The following is a 23,350-nucleotide window of genomic DNA, read 5'->3' as shown; positions in this document are numbered from 1 at the left end:
TTAGGTTGATTTATAGACCTAACGTAGACGTTTAAAATAAGTTTATTTATAGATCTAAAATAGACCAGAAATAGACGTCTAAAATAGGTTGATTTTCAGATCTAAAATAGGTTGATATATAGACCTAAAATAGACGCCTAAATTAGGTTGATTTATAGACCCTTAGGTTGATTTATAGACCTAAAGTAGACGTTTAAAATAGATCTAAAATAGGTTGATATATAGACCTAAAATAGACGCCTAAATTAGGTTGATATATAGACCTAAAATAGACGCCTAAATTAGGTTGATTTATAGACCCTTAGGTTGATTTATAGACCTAAAGTAGACGTTTAAAATAGGTTTAATTATAGATCTCAAATAGACCAGAAATAGACGTCTAAAATAGGTTGATTTTTTAGATCTAAAATAGGTTGATATATAGACCTAAAATAGACGATTTATAGACCAGAAATAGACGTCTAAAATAGGTTGATTTTTAGATCTAAAATAGGTTGATATATAGACCTAAAATAGACGCCTAAATTAGGTTGATTTATAGACCCTTAGGTTGATTTATAGACCTAAAGTAGACGTTTAAAATAGATCTGAAATAGGTTGATTTATAGACCAGAAATAGACGTCTAAAATAGGTTGATTTTTAGATCTAAAATAGGTTGGTATATAGACCTAAAATAGACGCCTAAATTAGGTTGATTTATAGACCCTTAGGTGTATTTATAGACCTAAAGTAGACGTTTAAAATAGGTTTAATTATAGATCTCAAATAGACCAGAAATAGACGTCTAAAATAGGTTGATTTTTAGATCTAAAATAGGTTGATATATAGACCTAAAATAGACGCCTAAATTAGGTTGATTTATAGACCCTTAGGTTGATTTATAGACCTAAAGTAGACGTTTAAAATAGGTTTATTTTTAGATCTAAAATAGGTTGATATATAGACCTAAAATAGACGATTTATAGACCAGAAATAGACGTCTAAAATAGGTTGATTTTTAGATCTAAAATAGGTTGATATATAGACCTTAAATAGACGCCTAAATTAGGTTGATTTATAGACCCTTAGGTTGATTTATAGGCCTTAAGTAGACGTTTAAAATAGATCTAAAATAGGTTGATTTATAGACCAGAAATAGACGTCTAAAAAAGGTTGATTTTTAAACCAAAAATAGACGTCTAAAATAGGTTGATTTTTAAACCAAAAATAGACGTCTAAAATAGGTTAATTTTTAAACCAGAAATAGACGTCTAGAATAGATTGATTTTTAGATCTAAAATAGGTTGATATATAGACCTAAAATAGACACCTAAATTAGGTTGATTTATAGACCCTTAGGTTGATTTATAGACCTAAAGTAGACGTTTAAAATAGGTTTATTTATAGATTTAAAATAGGTTGATTTATAGACCTAAAATAAGTTGATTTATAGAGCTAAAATAGTCAAAACTAAACTGTCAAGGTAGGGTCATTCAACAAAGTTTCCCAACCCTTATTAATTTGCAAAATCTTGATCTTGGCTCAATTTACTAGACGTTTAAAATAGGTTTATTTATAGATTTAAAATAGACCAGAAATAGACGTCTAAAATAGGTTGATTTTTAGATTTAAAATAGGTTGATATATAGACCTAAAATAGACACCTAAATTAGGTTGATTTATAGACCCTTAGGTTGATTTATAGACCTAAAGTAGACGTTAAATAGGTTTATTTATAGATCTAAAATAGGTTGATTTATAAAACAGAAATAGACGTCTAAAATAGGTTGATTTTTTTAGATCTAAAATAGGTAGATATATAGACCTAAAATAGACGCCTAGATTAGGTTGATTTATAGACCCTTAGGTTGATTTATAGACCTAACGTAGACGTTTAAAATAGGTTTATTTATAGATCTTAAATAGGTTGATTTATAGACCAGAAATAGACGTCTAAAATAGGTTGATTTTTAGATCTAAAATAGGTTGATATATAGACCTAAAATAGACGCCTAAATTAGGTTGATTTATAGACCCTTAGGTTGATTTATAGACCTAAAGTAGACGTTTAAAATGGGTTTATTTATAGATCTAAAATAGACCAGAAATAGACGTCTAAAATAGGTTGATTTTTAGATCTAAAATAGGTTGATATATAGACCTAAAATAGACACCTAAATTAGGTTGATTTATAGACTCTTAGGTTGATTTATAGACCTAACGTAGACGTTTAAATTAGGTTTATTTATAGATCTAAAATAGACCAGAAATAGACGTCTAAAATAGGTTGATTTTCAGATCTAAAATAGGTTGATATATAGACCTAAAATAGACGCCTAAATTAGGTTGATTTATAGACCCTTAGGTTGATTTATAGACCTAAAGTAGACGTTTAAAATAGATCTAAAATAGGTTGATTTATAGACCAGAAATAGACGTCCAAAATAGGTTGATTTTTAGATCTAAAATAGGTTGATATATAGACCTAAAATAGACGCCTAAATTAGGTTGATTTATAGACCCTTAGGTTGATTTATAGACCTAAAGTAGACGTTTAAAATAGGTTTAATTATAGATCTCAAATAGACCAGAAATAGACGTCTAAAATAGGTTGATTTTTTAGATCTAAAATAGGTTGATATATAGACCTAAAATAGACGATTTATAGACCAGAAATAGACGTCTAAAATAGGTTGATTTTTTAGATCTAAAATAGGTTGATATATAGACCTAAAATAGACGCCTAGATTAGGTTGATTTATAGACCCTTAGGTTGATTTATAGACCTAACATAGACGTTTAAAATAGGTTTATTTATAGATCTAAAATAGACCAGAAATAGACGTCTAAAATAGGTTGATTTTCAGATCTAAAATAGGTTGATATATAGACCTAAAATAGACGCCTAAATTAGGTTGATTTATAGACCCTTAGGTTGATTTATAGACCTAAAGTAGACGTTTAAAATAGATCTAAAATAGGTTGATTTATAGACCAGAAATAGACGTCCAAAATAGGTTGATTTTTAGATCTAAAATAGGTTGATATATAGACCTAAAATAGACGCCTAAATTAGGTTGATTTATAGACCCTTAGGTTGATTTATAGACCTCAAGTAGACGTTTAAAATAGGTTTAATTATAGATCTCAAATAGACCAGAAATAGACGTCTAAAATAGGTTGATTTTTTAGATCTAAAATAGGTTGATATATAGACCTAAAATAGACGATTTATAGACCAGAAATAGACGTCTAAAATAGGTTGATTTTTAGATCTAAAATAGGTTGATATATAGACCTAAAATAGACGCCTAAATTAGGTTGATTTATAGACCCTTAGGTTGATTTATAGACCTAAAGTAGACGTTTAAAATAGGTTTATTTATAGATCTAAAATAGACCAGAAATAGACGTCTAAAATAGGTTGATTTTTAGATCTAAAATAGGTTGATATATAGACCTAAAATAGACGCCTAAATTAGGTTGATTTATAGACCCTTAGGTTGATTTATAGACCTACAGTAGACGTTTAAAATAGATCTAAAATAGGTTGATTTATAGACCAGAAATAGACGTCTAAAAAAGGTTGATTTTTAAACAAAAAATAGACGTCTAAAATAGGTTGATTTTTAAACCAAAAATAGACGTCTAAAATAGGTTGATTTTTAAACCGAAAATAGACGTCTAAAAAAGGTTGATTTTTAAACCAAAAATAGACGTCTAAAATAGGTTGATTTTTAGACCAAAAATAGACCTCTAAAAAAGGTTGATTTTTAAACCAAAAATAGAAGTCTAAAATAGGTTATTTTTTAAACCAGAAATAGACGTCTAGAATAGATTGATTTGTAGATCTAAAATAGGTTGATATATAGACCTAAAATAGACACCTAAATTAGGTTGATTTATAGACCCTTAGGTTGATTTATAGACCTAAAGTAGACGTTCAAAATAGGTTTATTTATAGATCTAAAATAGGTTGATTTATAGACCAGAAATAGACGTCTAAATTAGTTTGATTTTTTAGATCTAAAATAGGTTGATATATAGACCTAAAATAGACGCCTAGATTAGGTTGATTTATAGACCCTTAGGTTGATTTATAGACCTATTGTAGACGTTTAAAATAGGTTCATTTATAGATCTAGGTTGATTTATAGACCAGAAATAGACGTCTAAAATAGGTTGATTTTTAGATCTATAATAGGTTGATATATAGACCTAAAATAGACGCCTAAATTAGGTTGATTTATAGACCCTTAGGTTGATTTATAGACCTAAAGTAGACGTTTAAAATAGGTTTATTTATAGATCTAAAATAGACCAGAAATAGACGTCTAAAATAGGTTGATTTTCAGATCTAAAATAGGTTGATATATAGACCTAAAATAGACGCCTAAATTAGGTTGATTTATAGACCCTTAGGTTGATTTATAGACCTAAAGTAGACGTTTAAAATAGATCTAAAATAGGTTGATTTATAGACCAGAAATAGACGTCCAAAATAGGTTGATTTTTAGATCTAAAATAGGTTGATATATAGACCTAAAATAGACGCCTAAATTAGGTTGATTTATAGACCCTTAGGTTGATTTATAGACCTAAAGTAGACGTTTAAAATAGGTTTAATTATAGATCTCAAATAGACCAGAAATAGACGTCTAAAATAGGTTGATTTTTTTAGATCTAAAATAGGTTGATATATAGACCTAAAATAGACGATTTATAGACCAGAAATAGACGTCTAAAATAGGTTGATTTTTAGATCTAAAATATTAGTTGTTAATTGCCGCCTCGCTCGACAGTTCAACGGTTGTAAACAATTCAGGACGGTCCCGTATTGTTGTCCCGCTTTTCTAATTTTTTTTTTTTTTATTGTCGGAGGAGGGAAAGTTCTAAAAGAAGCAGGACGGCGGAGTTGGACTAGACACCCTGAATGCCTGGACCGCACCTGGAAATTCTGTCCATGTGTCGAGCGACAGATGTCAGCAGCACATTTGACTAATCCCAATGTCTTTGCTTTTGGTTCAGTTACAATGTGCCCTAGTCTCAGTTACTTTTCGCTGGACCATGGCAAATGGAGTGTGGTCAATGGCTTTTCCTATGAATATGGCACCAAAATAATCTTCACCTGCAACCCGGGGTACTTCCGGATGGGTCCCGCTCACATCCAGTGCCTGGCCAACGGGGTTTGGAGTTGGAGAAACGAAAGGCCCAGATGCAGAAGTGAGTTTGTTTTCTTTATATAAAGGGGGGGGGGGGTCGAATTTAATACTAGGAGGTGACAAGTCAAAAATGTTCTTGAGATGTATCCAAGCGCACTGTATGCTGAGCTTTGTAGAATAGAATGGCTGTTTGGAAATGAATACGTAGTTACCCTGTTTCAAGTGGCTTATTTTTCATCGATTTGTTTCACTATGCATAGCCTGAGAGAAACATTCAAGAGTTTTCATTGGCCATGTTTGAGCATGCCAAACAAGGAATTTGACTTGGGTAAATAAATCACAGCCTCTGTTCAACATTTAGGTGACTAACAACACTAACACTCAGGACGTGATGTGAAAAATGGCAAATATTCTCAAACATGCCCTGATCTCAAACTCCCAAAAGGGCAGGGAAAAACTCAAAACTCCAGCTAGGGGAAATGAGAAAGCTTGAGAAGAGACCACAGATGGGAAGGTCCCTCTTCCAGGATGACCAGGCTGCAATGGATGCAGAGAGGACACATAGTAAAAACAGTGTAGAGAAATTTAAAAAAGGTGTGGGGAGCAGGATGTTATTGCACAGTAATGACTCTGAGACTCTAAGAGGGGTGTGAGTTCACCAGAGCAACAGCCTGGGGGAAGAAGCTGTCTCTGTGTCTGCTGGTTTTGGCGTACCGAGCTCTATAACGCCGTCCGGAGGGGAGTAGTTCAAACAGACTGCAACCCGGGTGAGAAGGGTCTGTAGAGATGTTCCTTGCCCGATTCCTGGTCCTGGACAGGTACAAGTCTTGGATAGATGGGAGGTTGATTCCAATGATCTTTTCTGCAGTTCTGATTGTCCGTTGTAGTCTGTGCTTGTCTTGTTTGGAGGCCGATCCAAACCAGACAGTGATGGAGGTGCAGAGGACAGACTGGATGATGGCAGTGTAGAAGGTCTTCAGAAGCTCTCGCGGCAGGTTGAACTTCTTGAGCTGTCTCAGGAAGTACAGCCTCTGCTGGGCCTTCTTCCGGACAGAGTCTATGTGGCCGGTCCATTTCAGGTCCCGAGAGATTGTGGTTCCCAGGAACTTGAAGGTGTCTGTGGAAAGAATAGTATTACTGCGGATAGTGAGGGGTAAAAGTGGTGAAGGGTCTCGCCTGAAATCCACTGTCATCTCCACGGTCTTGAGCGGGTTCAGCTCCAGATGGTTTTGACTGCACCAGTGGACCAGCCGCTCCACCTCCTGTCTGTACGCAGTCTCATCACCGTCCTGGATCAGTCCGATGAGAGTGGTGTCGTCTGCATACTTCAGGAGCTTCACACGAGAGTCACCTGAGGAGAAATCATTGGTGTAGAGGGAGAAGAGCAGTGGGGAGAGGACGCACCCCTGAGGGGCTCCAGTGTTGGTGGTCCGGGTGTCAGATGTGATGCCCCCCAGCCTCACACGCTGTCTCCTGTTGGTCAGGAAGCTGGTGATCCACTGACAGGTGGAGGTTGGCACCGCAAGCTGGATGAGCTTCTGTTGGAGGATGTCAGGGGCGATGGTGTTGAACGCCGAGCTGAAGTCCACGAACAGGATCCTGGCGTACGTTCCTGGGGTGTCCAGGTGGTGCAGGATGTAGTCCAGTCTCATGTTGACCGCATCATCCACTGACCTGTTTGCCCGGTAGGCAAACTGGAGGGGGTCAAGCAGGGGGCCCGTGACCTCCTTCAGGTGGTTCAGCACTAGCCTCTCGAACGATTTCATGACCACAGATGTCAGTGCGACGGGTCTGTAGTCATTCAGACCTGTGATGGCGGGCTTCTTGGCTACTGGAACGATGGTGGAGCTCTTGAAGCACGAGGGCACCTCACACAGCTCCAGAGAACGGTTGAAGATCCGTGCAAAGGTGGGTGCCAGCTGCTCAGCGCAGACTTTCAAGCAGGAAGGTGACACGCCGTCTGGGCCCGGTGCCTTCCTGGTCTTTTGTCTCCGGAACATCTGGCGCACTTCCTCCTCGCGGACCTGGAGTGCGGGCGCGGCCTCTGCAAGAGAGTGAGTGGGTGACAGCGATGATAGAGGTGTGGACAGAGCAGTTGTGGGGAGAGGTGAGTATGTAGATTGTGTTGCAGGAGGTCCCGTTGTGTGGGAGGACCGATCAAACCTGCAGTAGAACTTGTTTAGCTGGTTAGCAAGTCTTGGGCTCTCTACAGGACGGGTGGTTCGTTTCTTGTAGCCCGTGATGCTCTGCAGACCTTTCCACACCGTTGAGGGATCAGGATTGGCAGAGAGGTGTCTCTTCAGGTTCTCCCCGTAACACCTCCTGGCTTTCCTGACCTCTTGGTTCAGCGCGTTTCTGGTCTGCCTGAACAGCTCGCGGTCGCCACTCCTGTAGGCCTCCTCCTTGACTTTGCGCAGCCTCCTGAGGTTCGGTGTAAACCAAGGTTTGTCGTTGTTGTACGTGCAGAAGGTCTTAGTCTGCACACACAGATCCTCACAAAAACTGATGTATGATGTGACAGTGTCAGTGAGTTCATGCAAGTCTGAAGTTGCAGCTTCGAAAGCTCCCCAATCGGTGCAGTCAAAGCAGGCTTGGAGGTCCTGCCTTGACTCCACTGTCCACTTCCTCACAGTCCTCACCACAGGCTTAGAAGTTTTTTGTTATTTGTTCATTTAAATGATGACTGTATAAATACTAGGAATAAACAGAAAATCTCCTGCACAAAATGGCCAGTTTACTTGTTCGAAAAGGTGTGGGAACAAGTGATCTATCCAATTTAAGACAAATGTAGTTACCTCTAACAATGTGTTACTTTAGCTATTGTTGTCTGTGACTTTCCCATGAATAAAAAGGAAGGAAGGACTCACCGGAGACGTCTTCGCCAACGTGCAAACGTTGTACTTTGTATCCTTCAAACATACTGGCAACGAACAGCGTGGAACCTAAAGGAATGGAAGAAAACTTTATCATTTGGCCTCAACCAACATTCACAGATACAACACAATGTGACGTGCGAGGTTAGGGTTAAAGATTGAGGGAGGGGCCCTCGTTTTAAACTACTTTTTTGAAAAGGAGTGGGGAATAGCAAGACTTATTAATTTATTTAATGGGAAGAAGTAAGACTTATTTAGTTTATTTAATTTATTTTTGTTCCCTGGCAAAATTGCATTTGCTGCAATTGCAGATTTCAACAAAGTATGGTGCCAAATCGTGACTTGAGACCTTATAGGATGTATTAAATGCTTAGTTTAATTGATAGAAGTTGGTAATAAGAGCGAGTGGAGTCACGGTGGTTGAATGGATGAATGAATGTTGAAAGTAATTTAAATTATGACTTTGTATAAATACTAGGTATTAACAAAACATCTACTGTGCAAAATGGGCAATTTACTTGTTTGAGAAGGAGTGGCAAGAAGAGAAGTAAGACTTATTTAATCTGTTTGTTCCCAGGCAAAATTGGATGTGCTGCAATTCCAGATGTTACCACATGATGGTGCCAGATTTTGACTTCAGCTCTGATAGGCCATATTAAACACTTAGTTGAATTGATAGAAGTTGGTAATAAGACCGAGTGGAGTAACATGAATGTTCTGAATTAGACAGTTTGAATATGCTTTTGAATATTTTTAGGTAAACAGTTTAGCTTCGCTTTGAGCATCATTTGAGCAGTCTGATAATCAACCAAATCTTTGAATTGAAGAATTTGGGATTTAAGAAATAGCTTGTTATCATGTTCAAGGTAATCAGATTTGTTTACAATTCGAATGGCCTTCTTTTAAAAACTATTCTGGACTACTACTTTGGATCTTTCTTGAATGGATGAATGAATGTTGAAAGTAATTTAAATTATGACTTTGTATAAATACTAGGTATTAACAAAACATCTACTGTGCAAAATGGGCAATTTACTTGTTTGAGAAGGAGTGGCAAGAAGAGAAGTAAGACTTATTTAATCTGTTTGTTCCCAGGCAAAATTGGATGTGCTGCAATTCCAGATGTTACCACATGATGGTGCCAGATTTTGACTTCAGCTCTGATAGGCCATATTAAACACTTAGTTGAATTGATAGAAGTTGGTAATAAGACCGAGTGGAGTAACATGAATGTTCTGAATTAGACAGTTTGAATATGCTTTTGAATATTTTTAGGTAAACAGTTTAGCTTCGCTTTGAGCATCATTTGAGCAGTCTGATAATCAACCAAATCTTTGAATTGAAGAATTTGGGATTTAAGAAATAGCTTGTTATCATGTTCAAGGTAATCAGATTTGTTTACAATTCGAATGGCCTTCTTTTAAAAACTATTCTGGACTACTACTTTGGATCTTTCTTGAATGGATGAATGAATGTTGAAAGTAATTTAAATTATGACTTTGTATAAATACTAGGTATTAACAGAACATCTACTGCGCAAAATGGGCAATTTACTTGGTTGAGAAGGAGTGACAAGAAGAAGTAAGATTTATTTAATCAGTTTGTTTCCAGGCAAAATTGGATGTGCTGCAATTCCAGATTCCACCACATGATGGTGCCAGATTTTGACTTCAGCCCTGATAGGCCATATTAAACACTTAGTTGAATGGATAGAAGTTGGTAATAAGACCGAGTGAAGTAACATGAATGTTCTGAATTAGACATAGTTTGTATATGCTTTTGAATATTTTTAGGTAAACAGTTTAGCTTCGCTTTGAGCATCATTTGAGCAGTCTGATAATCAACCAAATCTTTGAATTGAAGAATTTAGGATTTAAGAAATAGCTTGTTATCATGTTCAAGGTAATCAGATTTGTTTACAATTCGAATGGCCTTCTTTTAAAAACTATTCTGGATTACTACTTTGGATCTTTCTTGAATGGATGAATGAATGTTGAAAGTAATTTAAATTATGACTTTGTATAAATACTAGGTATTAACAGAACATCTACTGCGCAAAATGGGCAATTTACTTGGTTGAGAAGGAGTGACAAGAAGAGAAGTAAGATTTATTTAATCCGTTTGTTCCCAGGCAAAATTGGATGTGCTGCAATTCCACATTTCACCACATGATGGTGCCAAATTTTGACTTCAGCCCTGATAGGCCATATTAAACACTTAGTTGAATTGATAGAAGTTTTTTGAATATTTTTGGGGTAAACAGTTTAGCTTCGCTTTGAGCATCATTTGAGCAGTCTGATAATTGACCAAATCTTTGAATTGAAGAATTTGGGATTTACGAAATAGCTTGTTATTATGTTCAGGGTAACCAGATTTGTATATAATTATAATGGCCTTCTTTTGAAAACTATTCTGAATTACAATTTTGGATCTTTTCTTATATTACTTTGCAACAATATACTCGGTGACAGATTACACAGTATAATCACATATGTTAATTTGAGAGTGCCCACACTCAATTTACTTATGGTTATGTGTTACATTTATTACTGTTAGACATGAAATAGTGTTGAACATAAATGGAGGAAGAAAGGGGTACTCACGGTTGTGATCAATGAAGCAAGCCTCCAATTGATTTGTATAGTCATTCTTCTTACATTCTTCTTCTTCTAACAGTGGAAAACATACAGCAAACAACGTTGAACCTAATGGAATGAAATTAAACGTTAACATTTAACCTCAACCAACATACGCAGATGCAACGCAACTACGTTTCAGCTAGGGTTAGCTACTCAGCTACACATTGCTATTACACTGGACGCTAGCTACATCGACAACTTTAGTCAAACTTCACAAAAGTAAATCTCTTTAAACACTACGGCCATCTGCTCCTGGTTCCCGGTTCGGCCGGCGAGTCAAAAAGTTTGCCCACCCCTGCTCTAGACGGTCCAGTTGCAAGCAGAAATTAAAGATATTTCTGTTGATAATCGCCGAGTTTGTATTCGCGCCCACGAATTATAATCTCGGCGGGAGTAGCGCCAATTGCAGTCATATCGGCGTCACATGACTGCAACGTAATATTATCTAAAACGGTAAATTAGAGTTAAATAAAGTTCACTTTTTTATTCAACGCGATCATTTACAACCGTTGACCAGGGAGAATCGTCGAAATTCGGCCTCTGTGGTAGGCCCCAGACGCAGAGTTCGACGTAGCCGGCGCACTCACTCGCTTTTCAGGGCAACAAAAGTACTTCTTTTTAAAAGCAATGAGTTGTATTTACCGTGTACGCTCTAGACGGTCCAGTTGCAAGCAGGAAATAAAAATATTTCTCTTGTTAGTCGTCGCTGCGTCGCGTTTCTCGGCATTGCCGCCGTCCTACGTCCAGTTGCAAGCCGCGTCCTCGGATTTGAATTTTGGCGGAAGCTCCACCCACCGACGTCACGTCCGGGTCACATGACTGCGGCGTAATATTATCTAAAACGGTAAATTAGAGTTATATAAAGTTCTCTTTTTTAATCAACGCGATCATTTACAACCGTTGACCAGGGAGAATCGTCGAAATTCGGCGTCTGTGGCTGAAAGCAGACGCCGAGTTCGACGTCCCGCCCAACCGCCACACTCACTCGCTTTTCAGGGCTACAAAAGTACTTCTTTTTAAAAACAATGGGTTGTATTTACCGTGTGCGCTCTGGACGGTACAGTTGCAAGCAGAAAATAAAAATATTTCTCTTGTTAGTCGTCGCTGTGTCTCGTTGCTCGCCATTGCCGTCTTCCTGTCGCGAGCCGCGCGCTCGGATTTGAATTTTGGCGGAAGCTCCGCCCATCGACATCATGTCCGCGTCATGTGACCACAACATGGCTGACATCCTATAGCAACCGCTGTTTTGTTTAGTAGACTTACAGTTGTTATGCGTTGAAATAATGGCGCAAACTCAAAATAGATTTAAATACATTAAAAAAAGTCTTCCTATTTAATGACCAGCTCAGTGGCAAGATCCGCCCTTCAACGTCACGTGACCACGGTGTGGCAGACGTCATGACATGAAAAATTATGAATCATAACACACACGACATGTCATATTGTACCAATACATCAGAATGATGAGTTAAAAGTTAAATTCCCAATGATCGTCACACACACATCTGGGTGTGGTGAAATTTGTCCTCTGCATTTAACCCATCCCCGTGTGATCTTAATCCATCCCCGGGGGAGAGGGGAGCAGTGAGCAGCAGCGGTGCCGTGCTCGGGAATCATTTGGTGATCTAACCCCCCAATTCCAACCCTTAATGCTGAGTGCCAAGCAGGGAGGCAATAGGTCCCATTTTTATAGTCTTTGGTATGACTCGGCCGGGGTTTGAACCCACAACCTTCCGTCCGTCTCAGGGCGGACACTCTACCACTAGGCCACTGAGCTGGTCAAATAAGATGATCCTTTATTATTCCCTCAATGGGGAAACTCCTGTGTAAGCAGCAGTACACTTAACATATACACACACACACGCATGTGGAGAAGGGGGTAAAAGATTTTAAAAAGTAAAAGATATATATAATTAAAAAAATATGGACAGTATATACACAATATAAATAAATATTAGATAGAAAAATAGTGCAAAGGAAGAAAAAAAACTGTGCAAAAAATAAAGCAGGTAAAAAGAGTATGAGGTAGACAGATATTGCACGTTAATATTCTTTGTGTGACATGTGAAGAGATTGACAATAAAGCTGACTTTTGACTTTTTTGACTTTTTGATTATTGCACGTAATTATTGTCCGTTAGCTACAGTGATAAGCCTGGTTGTCCAGTCTGATGGCAGCAGGGAGGAAGGACCTGCGTGCGATGCCTCTCGGTGGGTCATCGTGGGTGACGAAGCCGGTCACTGATGGAGCTCTCCAGGGCTCTGACAGTCTCATGAAGGGGGTGGGAGATGTTGTCCATGATGGAGGACAGCTTAGCCACCCTCCTCCTCTCCCCTACCACCTCCACACGGTCCAGACTGCAGCCCAGGACAGAGCCGGCTTTTTTCACCACCTTGTCCAGCCTCTTTGTTTGCTACTTGGCACTATGATCATTTAGTAACTGCGTAGCTAAATTCCCTTGTCTCCTAAACATACGCATGGGTCACTGTTTATCTTGGAAATTGGCCGCACATTGCTGCAGGCCGCATTTTGTGTGTGTCGCTGGAATTACCAAAGCCGTGTGTTATTATTTAATAAATGCACCCTGTGTTCTATTTCCTGTCTTACAGTCTTAAGTCACCGAAGCGGAATCCAAATGTGAGAGACCTCCTCTGCTTGCGGTTGGAAGTCACGTTATGAAGACGTCACAGCTTGGCTTTGGCCAATTGATCCCTCAGCTCCAGCCAGGCGAGGGTGGAATAGCTGCAACTGATACTGAGTCCGACGTCAGCGCCACATATACTCCCTGAGTCGACAGCGGCGGGGGCCGAAGATTTCGATGCATTTAATGATTTGGAGTGACACGGATGTTTTGATCAACGTGTTATTTATGTTATATTTATTTGAATAACTGTTCATTTTACGTCAGTTCCTCGTTTGTGTTTATGTAACGTTACAATACCGTATGCGTATCGTTTAGGCTGTTGTTGCCTATTCGTGTCTGTTCTTGATGTTGGATTTTATCGAATTAAGTTCCGCCAAACATGCGACTTACGTTTTTTTTCTTTTTTATTATGCATTTTATGGCTGTTGTTGCGACTTGTACTCCTGAGCGACGGAAAACACTGTAGTTAGCAATCAGTAGACCAGCTTAAAAAAAATGTATGTTGATGTAACAGAACATATGTCTATACACGCGGTTGAAATGAAAGAGTGGGTTGTTAACACAAATGAACATTGAAATATTAAACATTTCTTTGAAGTTATGGACCTTGTGCGTTCTCCATTGAGCCTCTGACCTGGCCAAGCTGTTTCAGAACTCCAGGTCCCAGCCTGACTCGTCATCAGGGGGAGGGCCCTCGGTGTCCAGGGGGAAGTCATCAAAGTTGCTGTTGTCCAACGGGCCGTCCACCTGATGGCAAAAGCGTACAGCGCCGCAGAGCAAAACACCTTCAGCGGCGGGCGGTTTGTCACGCTCGGCATGCCGCGTCTTTGACGACGTCACAGTTGCTCAGCTGTGATTGGGTTAACTGAACAACCGTGACATTATTTTTCTGCAAGCAGCAGCAAAATGCACAAAGCCCTCCGATGGATCAAAGATTTGGCTGTCGCGTCATATTCTTCGAGCTGACTGCCTCTCGGAGCTCACGTGCAATCTTGGCTGGGGCTACCGTGGCGAGCCCTGCAGACGGCAAAGCGCTTCCAGCCCACGCAACCGAGGTGCCTCTAAAGGGGCGCCAACTCACCCTTGGCATAAAGGGACAGTCCAAGGTTCCCTGGCGGAGGCCATCCCAGTTGAAGCCCTCGAACCACCTGATTGCAGGAAGAAGAGGAGGGACAATGAGGGCGCGGACGACCGCCGGCCTGCACGTTATGTTACTCACTTGTGCTTCTGAATGTCCTTTACGCCGTTCTTCTGGTTCCCGAGACGTTCCGAGGGGTTGTCCCTGACACACACACACGCGCTTGCTTACGACGGCCATATTCAGCACTCGAATTCTATCATCTCCTCTACGTCTGCTCCCTTCTCGCCCAAACAGCTCTGACGTGAGCCGACTGTGAACGAGCCGCAGTCGACACCAACTGGCGCCCCGATGAGCAATTGGACGTCAATCCAAACGGAGCGCGGCGGGCGAGAAGAGCGCCCTAAGTGTGCCTTCTGTGAGCGCACAATTTGGGGCCGCTGCGCAAACTGGCCCTCTTGCGACCCCACCTCTCTTAACTAAGAAGGGCAAATACTTGGTAGCCTTTGCTGGGCCACAACCTGCAGAGTCTCTTGATGAGGTTTGCGGCACTCTTGGTGATCTTTTTGGGGAATTCCACCATGTCGATCCCCCTCAAGATGATGTTGTACGTCTTCATGGGGTCCGAGCCGGAAAACGGCGGACTGCGGGACCGACCGGGAAGGGATCAACGCGCTGCCGAAGCCCGCACGATCACGCCAATGCGCACAAGACCGCCCACCCACCTACCTTCCGCTGAGAAGCTCAAAGACCAGGATCCCCAGGGACCAGCAGTCGGCCGAGCTGTCGTGACCTTTGTTGAGGATGATCTCGGGGGCCACGTACTCGGGGGTCCCGCAGAAGGTCCAGGTCTTCTTCCCCAAGCCCACCTTCTTAGCGAAGCCAAAATCCACCTAGCGGCCGGACGCACGCACGCACGCCCGCGCCGCGCCCTCCGTTAGCGTCACGCCGCCGCTGTTGACGAGCGCCTTGAAGACTCACCAACTTGGCGTAGCCTCTGTGGTCAAGGATGATATTCTCCGGCTTGAGGTCTCGGTAGATGATCCCTTTACAGTGGAGCTCCGCCAGAGCCTCGATAACGCACGTCGTGTAGAATCTTGTGGTCCCGTCGTCAAAGGAGCCCCTGGTGGCACAGAAAGGGACAGCACGCTTGCGACGTCGGCGTTTGGGCCCATCTTTGTGACTTTCAAAGAACGCGGCCGGCGGTGCCTTCGCACACAGCGACAACGTGCTCATCCCGACCCGACACCCACCTGTCTCTTAAGAGCGTCCACAGCTCTCCGCCAAGACAAACCTCTAGCAGCATATACAAGTATTTGGGGTCCCGGAAGGTGCGGTACAACCTGCGGACAGGGACGCATTACTGTGCTTCAGAACAGCTGGCGGTGGCCACTTATGAGTAGGGGTGTGACGATGCATCGATATAATGCTCTACGATTTGTTGGCATCGATGCTAAACGTAAACATCGATCTATATCGCCCGTTTTTGACCTCAGACATTAGACGCGACTTTATTTTGAAATCCAGTTCATTGTTGCTTGCTTCCTCTTTCCGGGAGCAGCGCGCGGCGTGTTGTGTTGTGAGCAGAGCAGGCACGTGAAAGGGGAGCCGACAACTACGCGGCTCCTGGGCTGGTGCTATGGCTAGTGTCCAAGAAGACAAGGACATTCGTTCCCCTTTGGGCTTCAAGTCATTCATTTGGAAGCACTTTGTAATTTCCTAAATAAAGAGTTTGCAGTACCTTGTTGATTTTGCGTATGAATTGTTATAAATCAGGATATTGTTCTATATTTATCGTAGAGCACTATATCGTGATGTATCGTGAATGAATCACAGCAGGCTTTAAGATATGAATTGTTATAAATCAGGATATTGTTCTATATCGATCGTAGAGCACTATACCGTGATGTATCGTGAATGAATCACAGCAGGCTTTAAGATATCGGCAAATATCGTATCGTGGTTCTTTGTATCGATATATCGTATCGTGACAAAACCCGCGATTTACACCCCTACTTATGAGGGGAAAAGAAACAATGGGCTTGAGGCCGCTGGCACGCGGGCACCTCAAACCTGCGCTTGGCACCCCACGAGCTGGACTTGTACTTTGCCTGCTTTGGACATGAACGGAGGGACTAAACAGTGACCTGATGATGAAGGGGCTGTTGACTTCCATCATGATGCGGCGTTCCGACAGGATGTGCTCCTGCTGCCTGGTGTCCAGAATGTGGCGCTTCTTCAACACTTTGAGGGCGAAGGAGCGCCCAGCGTCTCTCTTGAGCTGCACCTGAAGGCGACGCGGCCACACGTCACCACGCGTCGGCACCACGGCCGCCGGCGCGGGGACCCACCCACCAGCTCCACGCGGCTGAAGCCACCCATGCCCAAGGTGCAGACCACGGCAAGGTCGTCGAGCGTCACGCCGGAGAAGAAGTCGTCCTCAGCCGGGCACCTGCGCACATGCGTTAGTGCATCGTTGCCTCGACGTCAATAGAGAGTTCGTCGGCGATGTACACCACTTACTTGGCTTTGACGTGCTCGTCGTCTCCCTGCTGGCGGTCCACTTCCTCTAAGCCGCCGATCAGCTGCTTGAAGGACCTGCGGAACAAAGGAGAGTGCCGTGAGGCAGCATGAACCCGACTGAGGAGCGGCCTCACTCCTTCAGATGATGTGGAAAACACACAAGGACGCCAAAGACTCTGTTTTTTAGGACTCTAAATATTCTTTTGATTTTGCTTTGTGTCGAGCAAGTTTCTGCAAGTTTCTGCCGCATTTGCTTCCGTGAAGGCATGACAGTGGCTGCTGGGATAAACAATGACTACTCAGCCATGCACGATGTTTGCCTTGTCTGATGTGAAAGGATGGAACGTGGGAGGAGGCCGTACGCACATCTTCCCTACGAGACAGGAAAGGCAGCACGTTAAATGGATGGCGGGAAGGCACGGGCGACGGCGACGTGAACGGCGTAGCGCGCTTTCACCCTTTCAGCGCTTGCTCGCCAAACCAGTCGCCTTTGGACAGCGTCTTCACCGGCACCTGCTGACCACTGGGGGCGGTCTGCTGCCACACCGTCACCTGCACATGCTCACAAGTGAGATTTTGCACGAAGGAAGCCAAAAGTCATACCTTGTGAGGCCGTGCAAAGTAAAAGTGAGCAGACTTTGCCCAATCCACTTTGGCAGCGCACCTTACGGGCAGGCACGGAACGAGTAGAAAAGCTCACCTGCCCTTCACTGATAATGAAGAAGGTGTCTCCCGTGGCGCCCTGCCGGATGATGTAGTCGCCATTGCTATAGTGAGTCTGATGTGCGCAGACACACACACACGGGGGGTCAGATGACCAGAGAGTGACACGTGCAGGCGGGTCTGGACTCACCTCCTCCAGAACATCAGCCAGCTTGCTGAGAACGTCCTCTGGAAGGGCCTGGAAGGACGGAACGCTAGCGACAGGGAGACGCCACGTCATTTGGACGTCAGGCTGCTGCCATGTCACGACGTCAAGGTTACCTGCGCAGGAAGTCCGTGTACTGGGAATGCTTGATGAGGCCGGTCCTCATCATAATGGTCTGAAAGCCCTGGCGATCAATGGCCCACAACTTGATGTCGGTCAGAGCTGCACACACGCACATGTGCATGCGCGCACACGCACGCACGCACACGCACACACACACGCTGGAAGATGACGCCTGGACTCCGGTCCTAGCTTCAGGGGGCGCTGTCGTGTGCACTGTGGTGTACCCGTCACTGTAGCCGTGCGCGTGCAGTTGTACAAGATGGCGAGCTCGCCAAAGACTTTGCCGGGGCCGATGGTGCACAGCTTTTTGCCTTCTTTGCTCACCTCCACCATGCCCTCTGTGGACGGACGCAAAAGGGAAAACGGGAGCCGTGACTCGGAAGCAAAAGCTGCAGTGACCCACCCTCCAGAACAAAGACGCTAGATCCGTCGTCGCCCTCCTGGATGACGCAGCAGCCTTTGTCCAGGCTGGTGGGCCGCATGCAGTCCAAGATGGTGAGGATCTGGAAACAGGGCGGACGTCAAAGCGTGAGCAAAACAGACGCCAAGTGGGGGGTGAGGGTGGAGGTGTGGTGGGGGGGGGTGGTTGGGGTCTTCTCACCTGTCCATGTTCCAGATGCTTCATGAAGTCATTGTCCATCAGCGCTCTCTGGATCAGCTCGCTGGACCTGCACGCAAACACACCCTGGCTCCAATGGGGCAGGCACCTTTCTCAGGGCCGGCCTTCTCGGTCTCCCACGACCCCGACCGAGAGGCAGCCTCGGCTTGAGGTAGGAAGCGTCGCCTCTGCGCAACACACACTCCTCACGGCTCTTTTTTTTTTTTCACAGCGGAAAGGAATGGTCCGAACCGCAGATGTAACGATTGAAAAGAGTCTGCAAAACACAGAACAAAAATAACATAAGCTCACTCTTTGCTCTTGCAGTAGCTGGTGAGCGTGACGTCGGTGAGTCGGGCAGGATCCAGAGCGCTGGGTTCTGCCGATATGGCCTGTCTCTTGGTGCGCTGAGGCTCATCGAGTGACGGTGCTGGCATTGCTGGAGCGCCACCTGCTGGATGCAACAAAAAAAGGTGAAGAAAATGTTAAAAAAAAACATAACCTCCGCCCGGGCGGACCTCAACAGTTCAGTGACTCAGGAGAACGTTTTGTCACACCTGCGTCGGGTGTCTGTGCAGCGGCAGTATCGTCGGTGCCCGGCATCAAACTACGATGACGGTCCAGCTCGGCCCGCAAATGGCCAATCAGGAGATCTTTGGCATCCAGTTCTGACTCCAGCTCCTCAATCAGCGCGTCTCGCTCCGTCAGCTCCTCAATCTTCCGCTGCAACGCCACCTGCAGGTCACGCAGCATGCCGCCGCCTCTCTTTGTTGCCGCCATCAGCCGAGTGCTCATGCCCTACAAGAAAGAGACTCTTTGTTGCCGCCATCAGCCTAGTGCCCGTGCCCTACAAGGAAGAGACTCGTGTGCAGTCAGACGCGCGCAGACGTGGTTGCACAGGTCAATCCACGGTTTCCATACAAAGGAGCTGATGAGGAGAGCTTAAGTGTGGCTCGGAATAAAACAACTTAGTGTAGGCGCAAAAATAATAATAATGCATTCAATTCATATAGTGTTTTTCAAGGATCCAAAGACGCTTCAATGCTCTGTCTGTTGGTTTTCATTCAGCCTGACCAATTCCGGCTTAAAAACAGCCCAGTTTGGTTCTAAATTGGACCAACCCAAGTACAGTGAAACCTTGGCTTACGAACATCTATGTATACTTGGCAACTTTTTGGGGTCTTGAGATGGTTTTCCCCCTCTGAGTCATTGTCTCCTTTTGTCCTCCCTCTATCGTTCACAGAGTCCTTTGACCATGTGTTGGTTGTTGGGTTTCACTTTCAAAGAGGACTAAGTAAAAAAAAAAGTTTTTTTAAAGAGGACGAAACAAACCTCCTTGTTGTGACTTCAGCACGCTTCTGGAATGAGGATTTGGAAGAATGTTCTGTCGGCGCGTCCTCGGATGAGCTACTCACACGTGCATGCGCACAGGTGACTTTGACAGCTCCTCCTCAGAAAAAAGAGAAAAAAAAGAGCAAAGAATCTGCCACAAATCTTTGCGTTGAAGAAACCGAAGAACTGTGAGCGAAACATTTAGCTTGTGTCAGAAGTCATCAAAGATACAAAGCGTGTATGATTTGGCAAAGGATAAACATATCAACCCACCCCGAACTATAGGCCTGGGACTGAGGTCCGCCACAAGCTCACACAACTTCATAGTACATACATTTGTGGTCGGTCACTCAACCGCGCAGAAGAAATAAATATCCTCCGAACCCGATGGTCGACTTTTGTGCGCTGTCTGCTCTGCCGCTAGGGGGCGGCCGCGCGGGAGGGCGAGCAACGAGTGTGCTCCGATTACTCGGACGAAGAAGGCTTCCGCAGACGAATAACATGGCGGCGCCCGAGAGCGGCGAGCAAGCGAGCCAATTGGAATTGTATCCTTGGATTGCAGTGATGTTGAAGCGTCGAGAGTTCTCTTTGCAGTTTCAGCCAAACTAGCAATAAGGTTATCGCGTCTCCGACGTCTCTGGGCCTGATTCTCCGCGAGCGAGCTTGGCTTCTTTCCTGAGCGCTGACGTCGAGTCACTCGCACACGTTTCCTTGACCCTCCCCTTTTCTAGCTCGCTGCAAGTTCCCTTCCAGTCGGCGCGCCAGGCCGCTGTGGCTCTGCGCTCGCTGAGTCCCGACCGCGAGCCCCGGCGAGGAGGCGTCCGCAAGCGGCTGACGCTCGCCGGGAGTGTGCTCAGCGCGTGAGGAGCCTTCGCCCGGCCCCGCTGCCGTCGCCCGCACGCCCACCCGCCAGTGACCTCTTGTGACCTTTTCAGGAAGTGGCGTGCAGAGCAAGCTCGCGTCCTTCGCGTATCCGTCAACTCCTTCCTGGAGCACCTCGGCCTGGTCTTGGAGACCATGCGTGCCTTTCCCGCCGACGTCGGACAGGATCCTCACAACGTTCTTGGTCGTCCACCTTCGATGGACACGCGAGGGCCCGCCTTCATGGAAAACTTCAGCGAGCCGATGCTGCGTTCTTGATTTAAAGTTTTTAGCGTTAAGCATGTTTATCCTTTTTTTTCCTAAGTTGATTTCATCGCGCGCTTGATTACTGGCGTCAGCTATTGCCCAAAATGTCGCCACGAGCTGCTGTAGACGCAAGGCAGCCAAGCCAGCGCTCCGTTGGTTTTGCTCTGACCATTGTGCTCGTCTGCGTTGGGGCAGGGTATTTTTGGTTCTTATTTAAATGTTTTTCCCCTGATCTCACGTGTGCTTCATGTGTAAATGTACGTATCATTTTGCTTTGAATAAAAACAGAAGTCGCCTGCCTTTTTCTTTTTTTTTCTGGTTTGCTTCCTTTGTTCAGTTTGTGTCAAAGTACAAATGAAATCGCAGGGGTGTGACGGACCTGCCGAACCGCAAAAGGTGACACCTGGCTTCACTTGAAGTGTCCTGCCGTTTCTTCCTTGGGTCCTTCCCCGTTTCCTTCCGTCCTGGATCAAAAGTCGTCGTCGTTGCAAATGTCCAAGTAGACGTCAAAGGCTTCTCGGTTGCAGTTTCCGTCGGGCGTGAAGACGTACTTGTGGAAGGTGCCGTCCACGCAGATGGCTGCCATAGAGAGCAAAGGAAATGTTAGAGGCAAAATGTGGCTGGTGCGCAGCAAACGACGACCCCTCCCTCGGACCGATGACGGAGTTGACGTTCTTGGATGTGTTCTTCCCGAAGGCGCAGATGCAGGCGCACTCGGCGGGCACGGTGAAGCTGGCCAGCGACCACTGGCTGTCCACGTACTGGCCGATGACGGGGCCCACCTTGCCCACGCGCGCCAACCTGGCAGGCGCACACGCACGTTGAAGAGGGAGTGGGTGAGGGAGCGGGGCGGCGGCCTTACGCGGAGCGGCGGTCTTACGCGGAGCGGCGGTTAAGTTTGGTGTCTTTCAGGGCGAAGATGTGGACCGTCCCTTTGTCACTGGATGCGCACAAGAAGGACGAGTCGTGACTGAAGTTGAGGCTGTGCAGGTGCGGGGAGGGGACATGGTCAGCGGTGAGCAAACCTACAATTAAAAAAAATAATAATAATAAGGGGGGGGGCACGCTTACCAGTAGAGCGTGGCGGGGTCGGTGCCTCGCCGCAGCTCCACCAGTTTGTCGCGGCTGCTGGTGTCAAAGAGGCGTATGAGCGTCCCCTTGCGAGAGGCCGAGGCGGCCACGCTTCCCGGCTGGTTGAGCGCCAGGCAGGCGATCTCGCTCTGGTGCGCGTTGATGGTGAACGGCGCCGACGACGTCCCGGGCTTGCTGTTGGACAGGTCCTGGAGGGCGGGAGCGGACTAATGACGGCGACGCAGGCTCTCCCACGTACGCTTGGAAGTGTGAGGGGCAATTTACCGCCAGCTGCAGACTTCCACATTTGTGTCCCGGGAAAACCAGCAGCTGCTTGTCCAGACTCGGACACAAGTCGCACAGACCTGGTGGAAAAGCAGACGCTAATAAAAGGAAGCCGCGCGACTGACTGGCCGAGCGCTCGCTGGCTCACTCGCTCACCTTTGGGGTTGTCGCGCGTATCAAACTCAAAGAGCTTGAGCGGCTTGTCGGGAAAGCTGTACAAATAGATCCTGTTCTTCAACACCATGACAATCCTGGGAGGAGGCAGCCCGCCAATTTGTTTGCTTTCAACGTTTGCGCTCCTCTCGGCCAGTTTAGCGAGCCGCCGCCACTCACTTGTCGTGTCGCATCCGGACCGCCAGCACCGGCTTGGTGAAGGTGAACTCCAGGACCAGCTTGTCTTTGGCGTCTCGGGAATCGCACGCGTCATCCCAGATCAGCACTGAAAAGTCACACCGGTTGGCTTCATGGTCGTGCTCGCCCAATTCAAAAGGCACCCACCGGATATCTCAGAGAACTTGGGGCTGACTCCGCCCCCGACCACGGCCAGCAGGTTGGAGCGATGCAGCATGGAGCACGACGCCACGCTGCCCACCTGCTCGTGATCTGCAAAGCAGACGGCGGGCCACGTTAGCAGGCGCCCGGCCAGCGCCGAGCAGCAAGACGCTCACCCAAGTGGCCCTTCTCCATCAAAGGCTCCACATTGTAAATGCGCACACCAGACTCCATGGAGCAGCAGAAACAACCTAAAAGCAAAGCAACGACTGTCACATCTCCAATCCGGTCATGCATTTTCAACATGGCGTGTGGCGTTCAGGACTCTCGGCCTAAATTGTCAGTCTGTGGGAATGGCCCGTTGTCTACTTGGTTTCCAGTCCTTGCCCAAAGCAGCCGGGCTAGGCTACAGCGATACCTGTTCTGCGGATGGACGAGTAGGGGGCACACTGCAAACGATTTTGGAGCGATCTGGCAAAAAATGCCCGTCGCATGTTGATCAAATTTTCTTTGAAACATTGCTCGTGCCTGCAAAGACTGGCTGGAAGCGCGTT

At 45.1% G+C, this 23,350-nt stretch overlaps 3 protein-coding genes across 14 annotated transcripts; 1 reads left to right on the top strand and 2 right to left on the bottom strand.

The window, feature by feature from the left end:
* Positions 1-12,433: 12,433 nt before the first annotated feature.
* Positions 12,434-19,298, bottom strand: LOC133148560 (cGMP-dependent protein kinase 1-like). Of its 11 annotated transcripts, XR_009712668.1 has the most exons (22): positions 19,046-19,283; positions 18,801-18,942; positions 18,492-18,558; positions 18,294-18,393; positions 18,115-18,228; positions 17,884-17,989; positions 17,753-17,816; positions 17,600-17,677; positions 17,357-17,451; positions 17,204-17,272; positions 16,900-16,974; positions 16,732-16,828; positions 16,524-16,663; positions 15,630-15,719; positions 15,358-15,499; positions 15,106-15,269; positions 14,898-15,020; positions 14,518-14,580; positions 14,380-14,446; positions 13,905-14,045; positions 13,262-13,439; positions 12,946-13,195 (listed from the first exon to the last, which is right to left on the bottom strand). XR_009712668.1 is itself a non-coding variant. In XM_061271594.1 (21 exons), the coding sequence occupies exons 1-20, from the start codon at positions 19,281-19,283 to the stop codon at positions 13,947-13,949; spliced, it is 2,133 nt and encodes a 710-aa protein (XP_061127578.1). In that variant the 3' UTR covers positions 12,434-13,011; positions 13,905-13,946. The 11 variants fall into 11 exon arrangements, 10 of the variants coding, with proteins under 10 accessions (XP_061127578.1, XP_061127581.1, XP_061127575.1 ...); XM_061271594.1 differs by lacking the exon at positions 13,262-13,439 and having other exon boundaries at positions 12,434-13,011; XM_061271597.1 differs by lacking the exon at positions 13,262-13,439 and having other exon boundaries at positions 12,434-13,011; positions 13,933-14,045.
* A 521-nt stretch (positions 19,299-19,819) lies between these two features.
* On the bottom strand, positions 19,820-23,133 carry LOC133148561 (WD repeat domain phosphoinositide-interacting protein 4-like). 2 transcript variants are annotated; one of them, XM_061271602.1, is made up of 10 exons: positions 22,973-23,133; positions 22,803-22,907; positions 22,638-22,743; positions 22,461-22,555; positions 22,305-22,384; positions 22,020-22,228; positions 21,829-21,930; positions 21,604-21,749; positions 21,328-21,527; positions 19,820-19,935 (listed from the first exon to the last, which is right to left on the bottom strand). In XM_061271602.1, exons 1-9 carry the CDS (start codon positions 23,100-23,102, stop codon positions 21,418-21,420), a joined length of 1,083 nt encoding a protein of 360 aa, XP_061127586.1. In that variant the 5' UTR covers positions 23,103-23,133; the 3' UTR covers positions 19,820-19,935; positions 21,328-21,417. The 2 variants fall into 2 exon arrangements, with proteins under 2 accessions (XP_061127586.1, XP_061127585.1); XM_061271601.1 differs by having other exon boundaries at positions 19,821-19,938.
* Positions 20,234-21,248, top strand: LOC133148562 (EKC/KEOPS complex subunit LAGE3-like). The gene is made up of 3 exons (XM_061271603.1): positions 20,234-20,365; positions 20,552-20,680; positions 20,756-21,248. Exons 1-3 carry the CDS (start codon positions 20,322-20,324, stop codon positions 20,958-20,960), a joined length of 378 nt encoding a protein of 125 aa, XP_061127587.1. The 5' UTR covers positions 20,234-20,321; the 3' UTR covers positions 20,961-21,248.
* Positions 23,134-23,350: the final 217 nt, after the last annotated feature.

The sequence above is a fragment of the Syngnathus typhle genome, unplaced genomic scaffold, assembly GCF_033458585.1.
Source record: "Syngnathus typhle isolate RoL2023-S1 ecotype Sweden unplaced genomic scaffold, RoL_Styp_1.0 HiC_scaffold_115, whole genome shotgun sequence".
Taxonomy (NCBI): Eukaryota; Metazoa; Chordata; class Actinopteri; order Syngnathiformes; family Syngnathidae; genus Syngnathus; species Syngnathus typhle.
This window is presented reverse-complemented; position numbering and strand designations above follow the sequence as displayed.